The sequence below is a fragment of the Aythya fuligula genome, chromosome 1, assembly GCF_009819795.1.
Source record: "Aythya fuligula isolate bAytFul2 chromosome 1, bAytFul2.pri, whole genome shotgun sequence".
Classification (NCBI taxonomy): Eukaryota; Metazoa; Chordata; class Aves; order Anseriformes; family Anatidae; genus Aythya; species Aythya fuligula.
The window spans coordinates 179625291-179644307 of NC_045559.1; the positions used below are offsets into that span (position 1 = coordinate 179625291).

At 49.1% G+C, this 19017-nt stretch overlaps 1 protein-coding gene across 1 annotated transcript; it reads left to right on the forward strand.

Annotated features, from left to right (window-relative positions):
• Window positions 1-477: 477 nt before the first annotated feature.
• Window positions 478-18211, forward strand: THSD1 (thrombospondin type 1 domain containing 1). The gene is made up of 4 exons (XM_032198317.1): window positions 478-574; window positions 5462-6421; window positions 13390-13548; window positions 15924-18211. Exons 1-4 carry the CDS (start codon window positions 517-519, stop codon window positions 17282-17284), a joined length of 2538 nt encoding a protein of 845 aa, XP_032054208.1. The 5' UTR covers window positions 478-516; the 3' UTR covers window positions 17285-18211.
• Window positions 18212-19017: the final 806 nt, after the last annotated feature.

Below are 19017 nucleotides of genomic sequence, written 5' to 3' on the forward strand. Positions count from 1 at the left end.
CAGAGCCTGTGAGATAACTAAATAATATTACTAGACCCAAAAAACAGGGCAGTTTGAATTGTGTAGCAGCAATAAACCCTCAGTATCTACAGGTGTTGAGGTCAGAGTTACATTTTGTATAAAATACTTTGCAGTTGTGGGTGTTGATCTTAATGTAAGACATGCACAGCAGCAGTTACTGCAGTGCAAAGGTAAATTGTTGTGACAGGTCCTTACTGTTCTGTCTCAGGACTTGACATTTCAAGAGGGAAAATGTAAAATAAATTGGAGTTGTGCTTATCTATCGATCCAGTATTAATAATGGTTAGGTAAATGAGAGAAAACTGTTAATTAATGGTGTAGGTTTTTTTTTTTTTTTTTTCTTACTGGTGGGATGTCTTTCTTCTTGGATTTTATGAAGCAAGGTCAACACAGCTGAATTTTTTAAACTTTCAGGTGTTCCTGAAAAAAGTGCCTGCACTTCGGAGCTGAAGAAGGACATGAGGAGTAAAAGGACCTGGGATCCTACTGGTCAGAATGAAACAGATGCTGAAAGATTTTTCAAATCTGTTGTTAGTGGTGCTCTGTGACTACGGTGAGTACTAGGGCTTTCAAGGGAAAACTGTGAGATGCATATTCACAAAGTGGTTTTGGACAGTGTTGTTTGCAGGGTATCTGCTGAAATAAAATGTCCCACAAGCCACCATTGCACAGAATATAGTCGAGGTCTTGTGCAATAATGTAGGTGGAAAAGACAGCTCGGCTTGCATAAGCTGCCCCTTTGGATCTAGCAGGAACCTTTCCTGCTGTGAATTTGCTCAGAGAAGTAAACAAGATAAACGAGCACATTTCTGTGCGCATCATCAAGGGGCTGGCTGTGTCAGAAGCAGTAACAGGAGCTGTGCTCTCTTTTGAGACTTGTATTCCGTAACATTTAACGTGTATCTTGGAAGCCAGGACTATTTTAGGTGTCTGTACTGGGGTGGGAGGAACCACAACATACAGCTGCCCGTTCCTCTCCGTTAACTATAAAAGGGACCTGTGGAAACATCTACAGTGCAGGCAACTTCCTCTGACTGTGTGAGACCCCATCTGATGGACCTAAGCTGTCAACTCAGAGAACTTTTGAGAACAGCGAGGTGTTCTCTCCTCTGACCACGTAAGAAGCCAAGGGATGGGATTCATACCCATTCAATTTCAGTCATGTACAATGAGGCAGCTAGTCTGAAGCAGTCGCTGTTGTTTGAGTCACAAAATGGCACATCTTGAGGGCAGCTCCAACCCACCTGCAGTGCGAGATGTGTGGGTTGAGAAAGCAGCTCCTTCTCTCCTTCAGCTGTCAAGGGAGATTAAACACCTCGTTTAGCTTAGACAGCTACAAGTCTGAGGGGAATCCCAGGCAGGGCATCTATCTTTTCCAAGAACGTACTAAGTAGAAGGTAGGTTTGCAAAGATAATCAACTCCTTACTGCACAGTGATTTAGAAATGCTGAAAATGGGACTCTTAATTTGTAAATACGTTTTCAAAATTTACATTCATAATTTAAAAGAAGGTGTTATGGAAAGAAATGGACCAAGAATGTGTGCAGTTTGCTTTTCCTGTGTACGTGAGAAAATACGCTCAGCTACCTGTACCTCTGTTCTTGCTCCATCTCCACTCTAGAACAAGGGGTCACTGAACACTATCAGGAACCTAGAATTGGCCTCTCTTAGATGAGCTCAAGTCTAGTAGAAATGGAAACTCTTGTCTGTGGCTTTTAGTACCACGTGTTGCTTTAATAAAACAAAGTTAGCTAGCTAAGTTAAGAACAGTGCTCCGAGTGGGTAACGCAGTGAAGATAAGTTTTGAATTCACTTAATCCAGAAAGTGAGGTGAATGATTGCAATATCCACGGCTTCTTGGTGAGCCAGTCCTGCAGGCACTCACAGCTAGTTGACTCACAGGTAAGAGCTATTGTTTGGGAACTTTATAGAGAGTGGCACAGTGAGTAATTAAAAGGTGCAGTTAAAGAGCTAAATCTCTGTTGCAAGCTTCAGGTGCATCATCTTTTCCCTTATTTCCAGTGAAAAGCTAGTCCCTAATTCTGAAAATAACTTCCAAAGAGTACACATCTTTGAGTATCACGTGTACATACTGTTTAGAGAACTATTTCCCTCATATTCTTCTAAATGTTACACCAATACTGTGTTTGAACAAGTATATTGTGGAAAATCACTGTAATGCTACAAACAAAAAAAAAAAAAGGTTCTAGCATACAACAAACCAGTATTCGGTATTCTCATTTCTTATCAGTTTTTCTGATGTGTTTGTTCTTCGTAGCTCTGTTGTGCTGATGGCTGACAAGCCAACATCACAACCCAAGCTGGCTTGAACACAATTAAAAATAAATAAATATCAGAACAGCACCCTCAAATAATAATTCTCACTCTTCAGAAGAAAAACAAGGATTTTCCTTTTGATCTTTTGAAGAGGGAGCTCTTGCAAAGGCTCCTCTGGCAGGTTGTTGGCGCCACAGCCAGACTCCATTCACTGAGAGACCATTGTAATGGCAACCGAAAATATACAAACGCACTGAAAGCTGCCCCTGACTGGCTGCCCAAACAACCGGGACCAAGTTTTGGCTTGTGACAGAGCCGTGCACACACAGGAGGCTGGAGGGCAGCTGAAGGAGCACGCGGTGGAAGCTGCCTGCTTCTGGCTGGCGACTTGTGGAGCATTGTGGAAAACTGCCACGTGGGCCACCTGTGAGCGTGAAGTTGTGTTATTAAACAACGAGGGGAGAAGGGGTGCTGTGACCTGAGGGGTGCCAGGCAGAGCTCTGCAGTGCTGGAACAGCATCCTGCAGGAATGTTCACTTCCCTCACTTCCCAAGTGACCCATATTAGGGTGGATGGGAGCTACATGGCAGTCCGCTGGCCTCTCTCCAGTCCTCCCACACGCGCACACAGCGCTGTTATTTCTGCTGGTGTGGGCCAGGTCAAATAAAAAATAGCGCAACTGAGTAAGGAGAGGAGAATGGTAGGTGTAAACATCAGTGCTTTTCATTACTATCACATCAGGGATTTTGTTGAAAATCTGAAGCCTGAAGTTGAAATTTTTCACGCTGGGTTTTTGCCATGGCCTGATTTCTTTTTCCCTTATTACATCTCAGCCAAGTTGAATCTGGCCAATTCCTTTGTAGAGAAATGCATCATTTTGCCCACGTTCAGAGAGAGAAAAACCCAGCAACTTGCAACCATTTCGCTTGGAAACTCTAGTGCAGGCGTGGGAACTTCATGTTAGAGAGCTCACGAGGCTCTGGAACATGCATTTTCTTGCCTGTATGAGGATGTGGTCAGACTTGGTCCATATGTAAGTCCTTGCAGATGAGTTAACAACAAACCTCTCTGCGGGGTGGAGCATGCTCCAGCTCCCTTTGGCTCCTCTTGCCAAACAACTGTGCTGCCCAGGGCAGCAGCTTTCCCCGTGTTTGTAATGTCAGGCCCTGGAGGTGCTTGTTCTGTGCTCTCTGCTCCCCTTGCTGGTGTGCTGGAGGTGAGCAAGAAGGGTGAGAACTTGCTGGAGTTGAATTGTTGAGGTTGTGAGGAACCTCTGGAGGCCCTCTGCTCCAACCCCGTGCAGGCGCCTTGTGCCGCTCTGCCAGGAGGAGCCCCCACAGCCTCTCTGGGCAGCCTGGGCCAGTGCTCAGCCGCCCGCCCAGCACAGAAGTGAGAAAGGCCAGGTAGTTCGGAGAGGCCCAGGTAGTTGTTGAGTTGATATTTGACAAGTTTTCACCTTTGTGTCTGTGCCCTGGTTCCTAACACACTAAAGGATGGTGACATTTCCTCATCTTTCAGGGCCATTGCAGGGACAAAATATTTCTAATATACCCATACACTATGATAGGAGCACAACAGAAGAGTCCATGGGGGAAGTGAATAATTCTGTCTTATCAGGATGGATTTGGGATGGCGTGCAGTCAATAATACATGGGGCCACCCATGGAAGGACGAGACTAAAAGAACCCTCTGGTAACGGGCACCATCCATCTGCCAAACGAAGCAGGATCTTGTGGAAAAAAATGGTATTGACTCATGCAAATGAAAGGCCAACTTACAGCACATGTATGTAAGGGCATACACATGATTTATATGTGTAAGGCCGTGCCTACAACCTTCCTTCAGACATCAGGGATGTGGTTGGAGCTGGTTATTTTAGTCGCCTGTTGCAGCTGGCGAAGAGTAATAGGCTGCTCTGGTGCAGGCTGATGTATATGGCTACAGCTGCTCAGATGAATTGCTTCCTGAAAATTTTCTCTGCTGACAGGAAAGTGAATCCAAGGGGACGAAGTCAAATTGAAGCTTGCAGTGGTAGTTGTCTTGTATTCTGTGAGATGAGTCCTGCTGCTCCCAAATGCTGAGTGCTTGCCTTGGCACTTGCAGTGTTTTTCCAGCACAGCTTTCTGAGAGGTAATCTGAAGACAGATGTAACAGATTGAACAAGTCAAAGTATTGTTAGTCGATACTTCTTACTGAAGTATTGCTTCAACTGAAGTCTTCCGGATAGATAGCACCTTCCATCCAAGACTCAGAAGCCTTTTTCCAGACGATTTATTACATAAAGATGTCTCACAGCACGTTCTGTATCTGGAGTAAATGTATGCAGCTCCCATTTTTCGGGTAACCTTTCTACGTCTGAAATCCTTAAGTTTCAAGCAATGCAGAAAAGCTAGCTGAGCTGAGAAGAGAAATGTGATCTTCTCAATCCAGTGCTTCAGATATCATCTATCCCCACTAGTTACAGCATGTCTCGGGATAATTTGGCAACCTGCACAAACATGGTCATGCAAGAAGTGCGTTCAAAAAGCCGGTGCCATTTATAATGAAGTGATGTCATTTAGACATGTTGCACCACATCTGAGACAAGAAAAGTGCTGCAGTCACCATCACTGTTATTTTCAGCTCTTTCACTCAAGTGTCTCTGTGATGCAAATGAGCAAAATGAAAGATTCATAAGACAGAGCAAGAGAAGAGGCTTCAAAAAGCATCATGCAGACTTTCTATTTTATTTAATTTGAGGGACATTTTTCATGTTTCTGTATTAAGAAACTACTGCTTTTTTGCTTTTGCTAAAATAAGTAGAACAGCTGGCCCCTGTGAAGTGGGCTTTAGGAATCTATGAGTGAAAGAAGTTGAGATTTGCATGGTCTATCCCTCGAAATGACGTTTTCTGTGAATGCTTCTTTTTTTTTTTTTTTTTGAAGCCTCGTTTTTAACCTTCCTGAGCGTGTTGCTACAGTGAACTTTGAGCCGTTCCAAATCACATCCCTGCACAAAGAGCTTTAATTGCTCTAGTTACAACTTTTTTTTTTGGTGATCTGATTCCCTTTTAAAAGTTTGAGCGCGATTTCTTAAATACCCACTTTATAAATATGTATTTTCTTCTGTGAGTTACGTAAGCAATCAGTTGTGCCTCTGTTTTTTAACGCTGTTTTCCTTTCAGTGCTGGGTGAGGCAGAGTACCTCCTGTTGGAGCGCCCGGGTCATGTAGCCTTCAGCAACGACACGGTGTCTGTGGAATATCGGCACCACGGCGGTGGGAATGTGACGGCAGAGAACCTCTCCATCCTCTTGCTGGATGCCAGCACCAACGAGATCATCGCAAGAAAACAGCTTCCCGTCAACCAGTCCCAGGGGATGGTAGAGTTTGAGTGTTTCTATTTCATGAGTGCCGGGGACTTTTTGTTCAGGATGGGCTCTCCCAGCGGTAATAGCAGTGCTGCTGTGAGTGGAGGAGCGCCCACCCTCCGCGTGGAGTGGCCGGTATTTCACATCGACTTGAACAGGACCTCGGAGCTGCCTGGAAGCTCCCTTCAGGTTGGGCTTTTTACAAACGAGCACCTGTGTGCCGTGAACAAGACGGCGGTGTCGCTGGAGGTGATCTTCACCAGTGCCCTGTATGAACTAGGGAGAGTCAGCTCTGACGAGATGCTGGGCGTCAGAACTAGCAAAGGAATCCTGCTGTCCAGCTCCCAGTGGGTCGAGTTTGATTGCCCGCCTCTTGGTCAAGAACCTTACATCACCGTCTTACTGAAATCATCAGCGACACGTTCCCTTATTGCCTCCATGGGACCCATAGATCTCCTCCACAAATTCGGGTACAGACTGGTTGTGGCACCAGAAGCGGTGTGCAGAACTTTGCTTCAGGTCTTCGTCGTCTCGCCGCCGTGCACGTCTGGCGGTGGCAAAATCGTCGTCTATAAAGAGGCTCTCAGGCATCCCACTCTAAGAACATCTTGGCTCTATGAGAACATCCTTCACCCAGGAGACAACAGGACAGAATTTAACTGCACTTTGTTTGACGTGGGGAAGAACAAATACTGCTTTGACCTCTATAATTTCTCAAACCGAAGCCATTTCCCACCCAGAGTTAAGGAGTGTATGATGATCCAAAGGAATATGGGTTTGTACCGACGTTTGTTTTCTTTTAGCAGGAATCAGCACTCTTCCCAGCCAGCATGGGTAGCGATAAATCAGTTTGATTGTAGTGTCTCTTATTGAATAACTGCCTTTTGGGTCTTCTGCACTGGCAAAAATAATTGTAAAGGCATATACAGATGGGAGCAAAATGGAGTAGACTTGTTTAGAGGTGTACACAAGGACGTTTGGTAGCAAATGGCACAGTGATAGCTCAAAACTACGTAAATTTAAGGCTAAGTACCAACCCAAACTGCTTGGGACCTTTTGAATGATGGATTTATCTAGTTCCAGTAAAGCTGAAACTTGGCTTTCTGAGTGATTTAAGTAGCTACCACAGTAGATCTGGCCCACTGGAGACATCTGTACTGCATTTAACTGTCTAGAAGCCCAATGTCCAACACGAAGTAGCTGCCTCGCTGTTTAGTTGAGAGAGGCAGACATCTCCCAGGGGTGATTCATCCCATCCGGAGATGGGCAGAGAAGATACAGGGGCTGAATCCTTGCCTGGCTGAATTCCTTCCTGGCTCTACCCTGTTTGCTGTGGGAGTTTAGAATCCTACCTGCTAGATAGACAAATTTTGATGACATGAATCAAGAGTTGGCCGTAGCGAAAGACACTCCTGTGTCTGTTGGGCAGCTGGAGGGGCTTTGCAGCAGCTTTTCAAGCCATGTTTCTGCTGCTGCTGCTTAAAACAGGCCACAGTGCATTTCCTGACCCATAAGGCCACCTGCCACACTGTGGGTCACATCCATAGAGCTAAGCTCTTTTCTTCCAAGAAAATATTAGATTCATACAACCTGCCATGTGGGGACAGAGTCTGTGTGGTCTGTGGAGTCCTTTGGCTGTGTCCAGGCATGCTCTGGGAGAGGGCTGGTTGGCAGAAGCCAACACCACGTCCAGGAGTAGGACTGATCATAGTTAAAGGTGGTCACAAGACAGAACTTGAGCCCATTTCTCAGTCCTGTTTTATTTTTTATCTCTACAACTTACATAGGTGTAGCCTCATGGGCTCTTGGGGGTAGTAGTCCGTGGTTTGGCGGGGTCTTCAAAGCACCGTAGCATGGCAGAGGAAGCAGAGGAGCCAAATGTCCTCTGGTTTGTAGGAAACTGTAGCAAGGGATGGGCTGCGTGTGCATGAGGGGATTGGGGTTGGCTTAGGTTGTGTTGCCCACATCCTGGAAGAGAAAAGTAAATGCTCTGAAGTCCTGGAGCAGGCTTGCATCCCTAGGTTATGAATTAGTCTCTCCCATGGGCACGCTTCAAAGAGCTTGGGTTGAAAGGCTGGAGATGTGTTCTGCGCATCCCCACCCTGGGCTTCCTGCAGAGGAAGTGCAGCTCGAGCCAAAACAGGGTCCTTGCACCTCTGAGTGGGATGATCAGGAGACCAAGAGCACAGGATGTGGGCCAGACACAGCCTACCTAAACTAGGTTTCTAGCGTTGTGTGGTTTGTGCTACTTCATTAATTCTGACGTTGTGAGCTCTTTAATTAACGCTCTGTACTAGGAATGACCTCTGTTTTCAGCACATGCCAAGCCGGGTACGTAGTTCTTCTCTGCAGCTTAACTTTCCATCTCTGTGTTGTCCGTTGGCACTCTCGGTCTTTGGCACAGGGAAGTCCACCTAAAAATGAAAGCACGCTTCCTTCATCGAGATAATTCTCCAGGAAAAAGGAAGAGAGAACTCTCTTTCTTTCTCTGTGCTTGGGTGGTATTTATATGGCACGCAGATACTATCTAGCTAATTGCCCTGACAGATGAATAAGTAGGATATGACACAGCTACGCTTCTGCGCCCGATCTTTGCCTGGTTTTAATTGTTGCAATCCACCTTGAGCAACGCCCGCGAGTCGCTTTGTTTCCCGGAGCTGCACGTTAGCCCCATCCCCGCAGCGGCAGCCGAAAGGAGTCAGGCTGCTCGTGGAGAACGCCTTCAAGTCAACAGCTGGCAAGTTGGAAGTGTCACGTCGATGGAGCCGATGAAAGCGACACCACGTCGCCGTAAAGAAAATGTCAACCCGAAATTAATTAGCAGCACGTCTGCCTCCGCGGCCGTATCCGTGAGACTTCAAAGCCCCCAGGCAGCACCGAGAGGAGCGGGGTGTTTGGGGTGGAGCGCGGCAGCCCGAAGCAGGGCGAACCTCCTGAACCTCCGTGGCCTTTGGGGGCTGCAGGAGGGATTTTCCTGAGCCCTGTGGCAGGGCAAAGGAAACGAGGTGCGTTTCTTAACGAAGCTCATCTAGCTTCAGCCTGCAGCGAGGGGCTCTTGCTCTGCTGCTCTCTGCCAGACGAGGCAGCTGTCTGCTACCCATCGGCTTCCCCCGCAAGGCGTTGGCGCATCCAAATTGTGTCGGTCCTCCCAGATAACCTCAGTGTTCTGTTTGATAAGCTGAACAGATCGAGGCTTTAATTGAAAGGGTTTGATTAATGTTCTGGCTCTTTTGGGCCCCATTTCCATTCCTTTTAGCAATCCTTTTTACTTGACAACACAAGTTTGGGTGTCATCTTCTACCGTCCTCCTCCCTGATGCCGTTGGAGCAGTAGCACTCTCACCGAGCTCCCTGCTTCCTGCTCCTCTGCGTTTACTCCCACAGATGCCCTAGCTGATTTTGCCGTCGCTTTCACCCTGGAAAGCCTTGAGCTGTTCTTGCACATGACCTTTCAGTTCCGCAGCCTATTCTGCGGGTACAGCCTCTATTCCTTCTGCCTGCGTTTTGCATTTGGCTGATTTCTCCACTTTCTGTGAGTTGTCCTAACTTGCCACGGAGCCCACATTGCTCCGTGCAGTTGCGCTGTCTCCTGGAGCCATCACAGCAGCGACATATTGTCTCAATAACGATTTTCTATTTATTTTCCTGTCACCGAGGCAGGCGTTGTGTAGCACCAAACATTACCCTTATCCCTTTGAAATCTCTCCAGATGCATTCCCGCTCAGTGATGATTTTCTGTTGACAATTGCATATCAAACCTGTCACTCCGCCAGCTCTTCCTCTGTTTAGCGTATGCTCTGTCATTATGAAACAAAGATACTCCCTTGTAAAAGATGAAAGCTCCTAAATCATTAAAATTATCTTCCTCCAAACCACAGGTGATGAGATAAAGGTGATTTTGCAACACCTGCTTTCCATAGATCGGGCATCAGTTATTTTCCTGACCCTTCGTCGATCCAGCTCTTTATCCCTCATCCCTGGCAGGCTTGGGACAGCCCGTGGAAGAGGAATCTGTCTGGTGCCTGGAGGAGGAAGGAGAAGGCTTCTGGTGACCCTGGGCAGGCCAGAACAGCAGCTCTTCCAGCAGGGGCCATCAGCTTCAGAACAAGTATCACCAAAAAAAAAAAACCCAACCCTGTGTTTTCCAGGGCTGCGAATCTGTTCAACATAGGGAGTGCGTTTATCAAACGTGAGCCCGTGCTCGTGGAGCTTTCTGTAGACTGCAGCTGGGGAACCTGTGAAGAAATAACAGCGCCGTGAGTCACCTCGTTCACCTCGGCACGGAGGTGACTCAGAGGGAGCCGCGCAGCTGAGATTTTCCCCACGTCTGACTGAATGAGCTGAATGTCTGAGAAAGAAAGCTCTGCTGGGTCGTTTTAGCCAGCAGCAGAAGCGTGGCTCTGCCCTCATTCATTTCAACCCGTTAGCCCGTGCTTTGCAGGGTTGGGATTGGAGCAACCCCAGCAGTGGGACCTGGGCTCTCCTCAGGACGATGTCCCACGTCCTGCTCGGTGTCTGGCTGGAGTCAGGCGGGATGGCTCTGATAAAATTAGTAGTGCCATGCCATATAAACAGGCTCATTTTATTCGTATTTCCAGTGTTAATGAATTATTTTTTTTTCTTACAGTTCTTAGTTACACTCCCAAGAGCAGTTTCAACCCCGGTGTAAATCCTAACGAAGCCTGCTGCGCTTGCTGTCAGCGGGGATGAGTTTTGTTGCCTTCTCTCCCATCTGATTTTTGCTATCTGTCAGAAAATACATGGGAAGGTCCACAGGGCACAAGCAGAGCTGTTGCCAGCAGAGGGAAAGAAGGTAGGAAAAGCTTTTCTGGAGGGAGCAGCAGTCCCTGCGTGTGCAGTACGGAGTATCTAGGGGCCGGGCGTGGGCACAAGGCTTGCATCAAACTCTTGCTCCCTGCGGAAGGCGGCGTGAATCAGCCCTGCCTGCTATCTGCGCGAGGATCTGGGAACCAATTAGCTCTGTTGCCTCAATCCATTTCTGCCTTGCATTTGTTTAGAAGCAGCCTGGTGCAGGGAGGCTGGCTTTGTGCTCCAGCCTGCTCCGCTTGTGGCAGCGAATCCTTCATCTCCGCATCCCCGGCATGTGAGGAACAAACGGGGTGCTGGGGACTCGCCAGGAGAGCTCCTGAGAAAAGATTTCAGACAGTGCCCCTGCGATTTTTCAAGTTGTCTGTGGGGAAAAGACTGTAATTAGCCCAGGCAGAGTCTGGGTTTTCTTCTTTCAAGAGGCTGATCGGCCTTTCATTGTCCAAATGAGCGACCTGTCGGAGCATGCCACCGTTTCAGTGCACCCGGGCTTTCTTTCCAGGCAAACGGAGGAGCACGGGATGGCTGAGAAGGACAGTTTGTTTCCCAGCTCTTACCCAAACACCACCACGCCTGCTCGCAGGACCTAGAAACTGCTCTCAGCTTCTATACGTAGCCTGCAGGCCCCCAGGCTAGCAGGTTTTTGCATGGGCCTGTAAATAATGAGTGATTTTATCCCACGTTACTGGTCTTGGAGTGCTTCGACCTACCTGCTGTGGCAGGGTGATGCCGAGCATCCCGCACCGGCTGTGCTGCAGGACAGCACCGCAGCCTCACGGCCCTGCCGAGGCCGAAACAGAGGATTTTGGGGAGAGCTGCTTACGCAGAGCACCAATTAACACAAGTTAATTGCGTTTATCTTTCCCGTTGGCAGATCTGCCAGCTCTTCCAAACTTAACTCATCAGTTAGATATCTTCACGTCGATAATTGATTCCTCAGTTGCCTGTGAGAAAAGCTGACACTTCTTAGAGCTGCTTTGCAGTACGTACTGGCTGCTTTCTTCCCCTGGCGCTTTGGATCTGTCTCTCTTAAATGGAGGTTAATTATTTCGTTTCCTTGGGGGAGAATCAACTACGCTTCATTTTCTTTCACATGCTGGTAATTGCAGGAGGTTGCAGAGCGGGTTGCAGGGTTTAAATCTCCTCTTTCACGGAGCTGGAGCATTTCCTGCTCGCCTGCTGCCGAAGGCGCACAATCGTTGCCCCAGAGCTATGGATGCCAAGAGCTGAGGAACTCTGCGCCTTCTGCTGAAGCTGAAGTCAGTGAAAAGTGCCTCAGAGCAACAGGCACGTCATCGGTTTGACATCAAAATTAGAAAATGACCCAGCCTAAATGTACGTTAAAGCTCACAGGCCTCCCTCTGCCAGGGGTGGGGGCACCGCTGGAGTCCGTCGTGATATCAGGAAGGACACCGTGACACCCCCAGCTGCTGGTCTTTTGGAAGAGGGATCGGTTGGCTGTCGATGTCCATGCTGTGTGCGAGGCCAGGCAGACCTTCTCCACCCTGCATCCTCACTGACGTGCCTGCACGTGCCTTACAGCCCTGGCTGGCAGCTGAAAACCTCCGGGCCCCATCCTGCCAGGCACGTGGGTGGCTTCGTGCGGGCAAGGAGCCCCGCAGGTTCTCTCATGCTGCTCGCAGGGACGTTCCTTCACGCTGGCGTGCCCACAAAAGTTTGTAGGGCAGGGCCCAACGCAGTTACAATGTGACATTTATTAAATAACATCTGTATTTATTTGTTGTTAGGGACTTTAAAAAGTAATAGCACTCTATGAATAGAGCAGACAATATAAGGTGAAATCCCAAAGCCATTTCCAGTCACCAAGCACTGTCTGGTCCTGGAACATCACAAACTGCTCGCTGATGGGCAGCGCTGTGGCATCCCAGCAGCAGAGCAACTAGCTAATAAAATCAAACATCATGACCTGTGTTGGCAGTAGCAACCATAAATTATTAAGAAGAGAAATCTAATTTGCTTTTTGTGATTTATCAGATTTTCTGTTTTACCTCCGAGCAGGGAAATGGAGCGACTGGGCTGTTGTTTTTCTTCCTGATATGTTTTAAAGCCAGGCCGTTGAGTGGACTGACCCACAAGACAGTTCCCAGGGTACCTGTCCTTCACCTGGACTCGTCCCTTGTTTTGGGATTTTAAGTTACTGTCCTGTTTCAGCGTCACAGGTGTGCACAGGGATGGTCCCTTTCCATCTCGGGGTCCTCACTGCTCTGAAGTTTGAGTGCTGAGCACAGGATGAGTATGGGACCTAAGCAAAAAAGGGATTGCATTTAAAACACGACAGCATCCGAGTTGGCATCAGAACCTGAGCCTGCCTCCGCTTAAAGTAAAACAAATAAACCTGTGAAATTTCATCTGGAGTTAATTGCCTCTGTATGAGCAATAAAGCAACAGGGACCCGTAAAGCTGTCAGAGGAACGACTCAATAACACGTTTGTGTGCTAAGAAGATCACAAAGAGGAAAAGCAGGATTGCCTCTTCATTAGGCCTCGTAGGCTTCTCCTCCCTTCCCAATCACACAAATCAGGAGTAACTAACGCTCGAGTCAGTGGAGCTGTTCTGCTGTAAAAGCAGTATTTGTCAGGTAGGGATTGGGCTTTATGAATATATAAATTAGGAAGCTGTTAAAAAGATTTGTGGGTTAATTTCCATCCGCTGTTGTTGCGGGCAGCTCCTGCAGTGCCGCGCGGGGCGAGGAGAGGAAAGCAGAAGCGGGAGCTGTGCCCCAGACTGATGGGAACGGGAGCAGGTCCCTGGATCCTCTTGCTCTTTTGGTCTTGCAGTTTGCGTTGTTGGGTTATCTATTGCTTTTCTTGAATGAGAGGAGACAGTTCGATGCCTTCTTTGTCTTTAGGGGGGAGGCGGACGCGTTCCTCATTGCCGTGAGCTTGTGTGTTTGCAGAGACGTGGAGCCTGTGGCAGCCCTGGAGCCCCTGCAGCGTCACCTGCGGAGATGGAGTCCGGGAGCGCTTCCGAGAGTGCCTCACCTCCTCGCCGGCGAACCCAGGCTGCGCTGGACCTCCGAGAGAGACCTCCTCCTGCTCCCTGGAGGATTGTCTGGGTGCGTAGCTCTGCTGTCACCGGCCTTGTGATGGCTGAGGGTTTGGGAGAGATCTCAGGGCCAGGGGAACAGAATCTGAATCACGGGTTAAAGATTCCGGGCAGTGGAAATCTGTTAAAAATGTAATTTTCTGGCTTGCAACTAGAGGAGGCGTGTATTTTCGGTGTACTTTGGAACAGGTGTGGAAAAGTCTGCTGCCAGCACTGAGACTATCTGTAAAAGAGCTTTAGATGTGTGTAATTCCTGAAACGCGTGGTATGGTGGGATTCGTGACAGTAGCTGATGCTGAGAAGTTCTCCGGTGTCTCCAGCACAGGACCTCCTGTTTTTTCCAGCTGAATCTGCTCTGCCACTTCTCTGTTTCCTGTGCTGCTTCGTAATCACCTTTCAAATTTTCTTTGCTCTGGTGGGAGAGCCCAGAGGTCTGCCTGCTCAGAAACTGAATGATCTACAGGCTCCAGTGCCTTCGTGTGCCACAGCCTGGCAGGGGTGGGGATGGTAGGCAAACAGGGCTGTGCAGAATATATTCCATCGAGGCAGATTTTGCATTTTGTCAGTTTTCGTGCAGCACTTGAGATGTTTTAACAGATCCTTGTTAAGGTTTCTGCTGCTTTTCATCACTAGAAAATGCTGGCTGTGCAGGTTTGCTTACATTGCCAAGCTGCAAGTGTCAGCAGAGAGGAACAGTTCAGATGTTTAGGGGCACAGTTTAAAGCTCATACCCTGCTCTAGGGCCGCCTGTCTTTTCTGTGCCAATCTCCATCAGAGTGCTGAGGTGAGTGACACTGGAGAAAATCCACGGGTTAGGTGGTGTTTTCCTAGAGTTGCTACTGAGCTCTCCTGCTCTGTGCCTTGTATCACCTGCCAGAGGGGTCAAGAAATCCTGAAGTGGCTGGTTGATTGAACTCCCCCAGCTGCCCACCCCTTCCCGGAGCAGGCTGTGGCGCCGCTCTCACTGCAGCCATCAGTCCAGCAGATGGAGCAAATGGCTGAAGAAAGGAAAGCAGGGAACGGCCCGAGGGCAGCGGGAGGTCGGGTGGCAAGAGGAGCAAACCTGGGGAACTACATCCAGGTTCAAACCTTGCTGCTAACTTTCTACTCCGGGTGATGTAGCACAGTGTGCATTACAGATAGAAAACCGGGTCCTTGATAAATAACTGAGAGAAAAGGGGGCTGAGAGAAGGATGAGCAATGAATGAATTGCTCTGCACCGGCGCTACTGAACAGGGCAAATGTGGGTCCTGCCTTCTCTCTTGAGCTCGGAGCAGCAGTGCTCCTTGTTCTCTGGGCTGAGTGTCAGTTTTAGGGACCCTCAGAAAATATTCAACAGGCAGCGACATTGTTCTTTGTACTGATGTCTCAGAGTGACGTGAAGATCAAACTTAGGATCATGGCAGGGTTTTTCAAAGGTCTTGGGGCCGTCTTACAGCCCTGACTCAAAGAAATGGGCCTCCGGCTCACCCGTTATTGTAGCAGCCTGGGACCTTCTGGCCTGTGTTTGTCAGTGCAAGACATCCTGCACACTTGATAGACTGTCCGTAACCCTGGTGGGAAGCTGTGGGTTCTGGATAAAACTAGGGACTGGGGCAAGGTTGTGAAGTGGTTTGGTTTGAGCTTACAGCTTTATGACCGTCTCTTGACACCCACATGTGGTGTAACGTACAGGTGAGAGGTTTAACTAGGGCCGTGAAAAGCTTTGAGCTGTTGCTGTTACCACTTAGCAGAGTGTTCCCTTTCGAAGATCAGTCTCCAGTGCACAACAGAAGAGCCCTAATACCAGAATGCCCACGGCACCACATCAGCAGGACCTCAGTTAGGATCCTTCTGATCATTGGGAAGGTTTTTGTCCTCTGCGGGGGCCAACACCGGGCAGCAGCTGAAGAAGCACCCCCAGATGGCTGCTCTGAAAAGTTCCACTTCCACTGCCAGTGCTCGCTTCAAACTGCAGAGCTCACAAGTCAATAATTCTCACGCTTCCTTAAGCCATACTAAAAATAATTTTGAAGTGATACCTGGACGACTAGCATCACTAGGGTTATTTTTACCCCTTTGCAGCACTTCTCACCAGGAGATCTCGATGTACTTTGTAAAGGAGGGCAAGTATTATTATCCCATTTTACACAAATGTAGGAGTGTCTTCTGGAAAGGGCAGAACAGGCAAAGGTAACGATTACATCTGGAAGGTCTGCGGGTCCCTTGGTTTAAAGTGAGTGATCTGTTCCTGCCAGTTCAAAGTGATCAGTAGGAAGTCGTTTACAATGAGCAAATCCTACTGTACTGTATTAATTAGTTTTGCTTTGTAGTAGCCATCCTAAAATACCCAAATGCTGATGACGGTGCAGCTCTGCTGACAGACGTGTGTGCTCTTTGTTACAGCTGTCAAGCCTTCCACCCCGCCTTCTGTCCAGCCGGGAGAGGACCAGAAAGCAAACAACATAGTGACCATCACGGGCATCTCCTTGTGCTTGTTCATCATCTTTGCCACCGTCCTCATCACCCTGTGGAGGAAGCTCTGCAAAGCTCAGAAGTGCAGCGCCGCTGTGCGCCGCAACTCCGTCCACTCCCCCGGCTTTCGGAAAAACTCTGACGAGGAGAACATTTGCCAGGGCAGCAAGCAGCGGGACAGCTTCACCGAGGGAGGGGACGCCCCCGTTAACATTCCTCTGACCTACAGGCGAAGCCTCCAGTTTGCCCAGGAAGATGAGGTCTCCGGGAGCGAGAGCTTTCAGCCGAATGCCCAAAAAATAATCCCCCCGATCTTCAGCTACCGCCTCGCGCAGCAGCAGCTGAAGGAGATGAAGAAGAAGGGCCTGACCGAGACCACCAAGGTGTACCACGTCTCTCAGAACCCCCTGACGGACACGGTTGTTGGTGCCAGCACAATGCTTCCCCTGAGTGCCGAGAACCCAGAGGAGGCCGCGGCCAACAAATTTCGGCTCAAGTCCCCGTTTCTGGACCATCCGGCTGCTCAGCCCAAATTCCCGGCGGAGGGCTGCAACCTGAGGCTGGATTTCCCCTTCTCCCAGGCCAATCCCGCGCTGAGCCCCACGCAGACCTTGGTGAGGAGAGCTCATTTCAAACACCAGGACAGCAGAGGGGAGGCGTCGGAGAGGGGCTGCCCCAGGAACCCGCAGTTCAGGAGAACGGCCAGCTTCCACGAAACCAAGAAGGCCAGGCCCTTCAGGGAGAGAAGCATGTCCACCCTCACCCCCCGGCAGACCCCTCTTTACAACCCCAGGACCAGAACGTGGGAGCAGGGCCTGGAAGACAGAGCACGACCGAAGCTGAGGAGCGCCCATCCCACTGGCGACAAGCTGGATCAGCCCCACGGCGAGCCGCAGGGCCGCGGCACCAAGTGCCACCACAGGGCATGTCCCCCGGGGAAGAAAACAGATCCCACTGCTGACCGCCAGCCCGCCGGGCAGGAGAGGGCAGCTGAAAAGCCCGAGGGCGGCCGGGGCAAGCGGGGCCCTTCGCCCAACCCCAAAGGTGAGTGGCGGAAGGAAGCGGGCTCAGCTGGCAAAGATAATTACCAGAGGGGCCTAACGATCAGCCCAGCCCAGTACCGAAAGGACAAGTGCCAGAGCTTCCCCTTGGACCCTGAGTTTGCCTTTTATGATAACACCACCTTCGGTTTAACCGAGGCAGAGCAACAGATGATCGACCTGCCCGGGTATTTTGGTTCGAACGAAGAGGACGAAACGAGTACTTTAAGCATCGAGAAGCTGGTGATCTGAGTGAGGGGCTCGGTGCAGCCCTGCGGGAGGGGCGCATGCGGGAGAGGATCTGCAGAGCCTGCCGGCTTCCGAGGGAAGGAGCAGTGGGAATTGTGTTCCCTCCGCTTGGAGAAGGAGGGAATTCCCAAAGTCTGACTTGCGGGAACGCATTCCTTCCTCGTTACTGGAAAGTGCTGCCGTGTAATTATTTTTTTGTATGTATGTACCTAACAGTACGCACGTCATACCCTGGGAAAGCTTGTGCCAGTGAAGGCATGACACGGGAATAACCCACGGGGGTTTACTGCATAAAGCAGTCACATTTCATACATCCTACAAAACAAATCCCATTGATCTGGCCTTTTTCACCTTGTGGAAACCTCATGCTCATAGATAATGGTATCCTAAAAGATCCGTTGTCCAGCATCCTCAAACGTCTCTCCCAATTAGTGAATCCTTTCCCATTTAGGAAACACAAACCCCAAGTTGTGAGCAGTTTCCATCATTTTTGTGGTCATTATTGAACTGTGTTGATTGGCTGTAACTGTTCAGATAAGTCTCGTGGTGCTGTGGTCGGCTGAAAGTGCGAGCACTGAACATTTGGGGAGAACTTAACACTGAGGGGGTGTTTTTCATTACTCGAGACTGATATTTTCTTTCTGCCAGTATTTATTCCAAGAAAATACAGTGATGTGCAGATATTTCCAGGAAAAGGGTAGAAAAGAGCAGGCTATTGGGAAGTGCAACAAAAATTGATGATCAAATTTTAGCCCTCAGAAATGTTATTGGAGCATTTCAGCACCTGTAAAAGGCAGGAAGAGAAGTGTTTCATCCCACAGCCTTTCTGTAAGCGTCTTCGCCTTTATTAAGCATTTCATTTTTGTGTGTGTGTAAACGAATGGACAATAATGCTACTGCAGCAAGCTCAAAATAAATTATGAACAAAACCAACAAACAGCACGTTTATTTCATGAACACCAGGTTTGCAAACACAAAGGATAGGGGCTTGATGTCTGATGATTCCCAGAGAATCTTAAGGTGAAGCCCAAATGTTACGTTGTTTTTTTCCTGCTTTAAAATCAGAGCTTAAAAAATCGGCGATTACACACTGCTGCAAGTATTCAGAGCTGGGTTGAAGCCCCAGTTGACAACAGAGACAGAGCTCGGGCCAGCGAGAATGACTCAGAGAGTTTGCTTGCCGTTTGTTAGGGTTCAGCCTCTTCAGAGAGTTTGCAAGGAGAAGGGGAGTGCTGCTGGGCACAGTCACTGAAAGAAAAGGTGCTGGCAGTGGAGGATGGAACGAGGGAAGGTAGGCTCAGGCAGAGAACTGTCAGCCTTCAGAAAACTCTCCCAGATGGAGACTGATTTTGATGGGAGGGCCAAGGGAGGAGCCAGCACCTCAGCGTTTGGCCGCCGGAGCCAGGCTCAGCAGCTGGAGCAGCTTTCTCGGTGGGTGACGCTTTCCAGCTGCTGCCAGAGCACAGGATCTGGCTCTGGGGGTGCTGAGAGGCAGCAGGGTCAGCAGCAGCGCCGTGTTCCCATTAATTGTCAGCTTGAAGTGCCTCTGAAAGCCTTTTAGAACACATCCATGCTTGAGGACCAGAGCTAATCAAACATAACCAGTCTTTAAATTGACTTAAATGAGCTGGAAATCAGCCCTCTAAAGCACTTACTGCTTAGCTTACTTACTACTCTTGTGCTGAGGTGAACGTGGCTGTGAGCAGCGTGTTTGCCCTGAAGCACTGAGCTGTCAG

Bases quoted from the DNA above. Each gene is read 5' to 3' on its own strand.
- THSD1 (XM_032198317.1), top strand. From the start codon at position 517: ATGAAACAGATGCTGAAAGATTTTTCAAATCTGTTGTTAGTGGTGCTC. The intron at 6,422-13,389 runs GTTTGTACCGAC...GTGTGTTTGCAG, and splicing joins GATGATCCAAAGGAATATGG to AGACGTGGAGCCTGTGGCAG. The intron at 13,549-15,923 runs GTGCGTAGCTCT...TCTTTGTTACAG, and splicing joins CTCCCTGGAGGATTGTCTGG to CTGTCAAGCCTTCCACCCCG.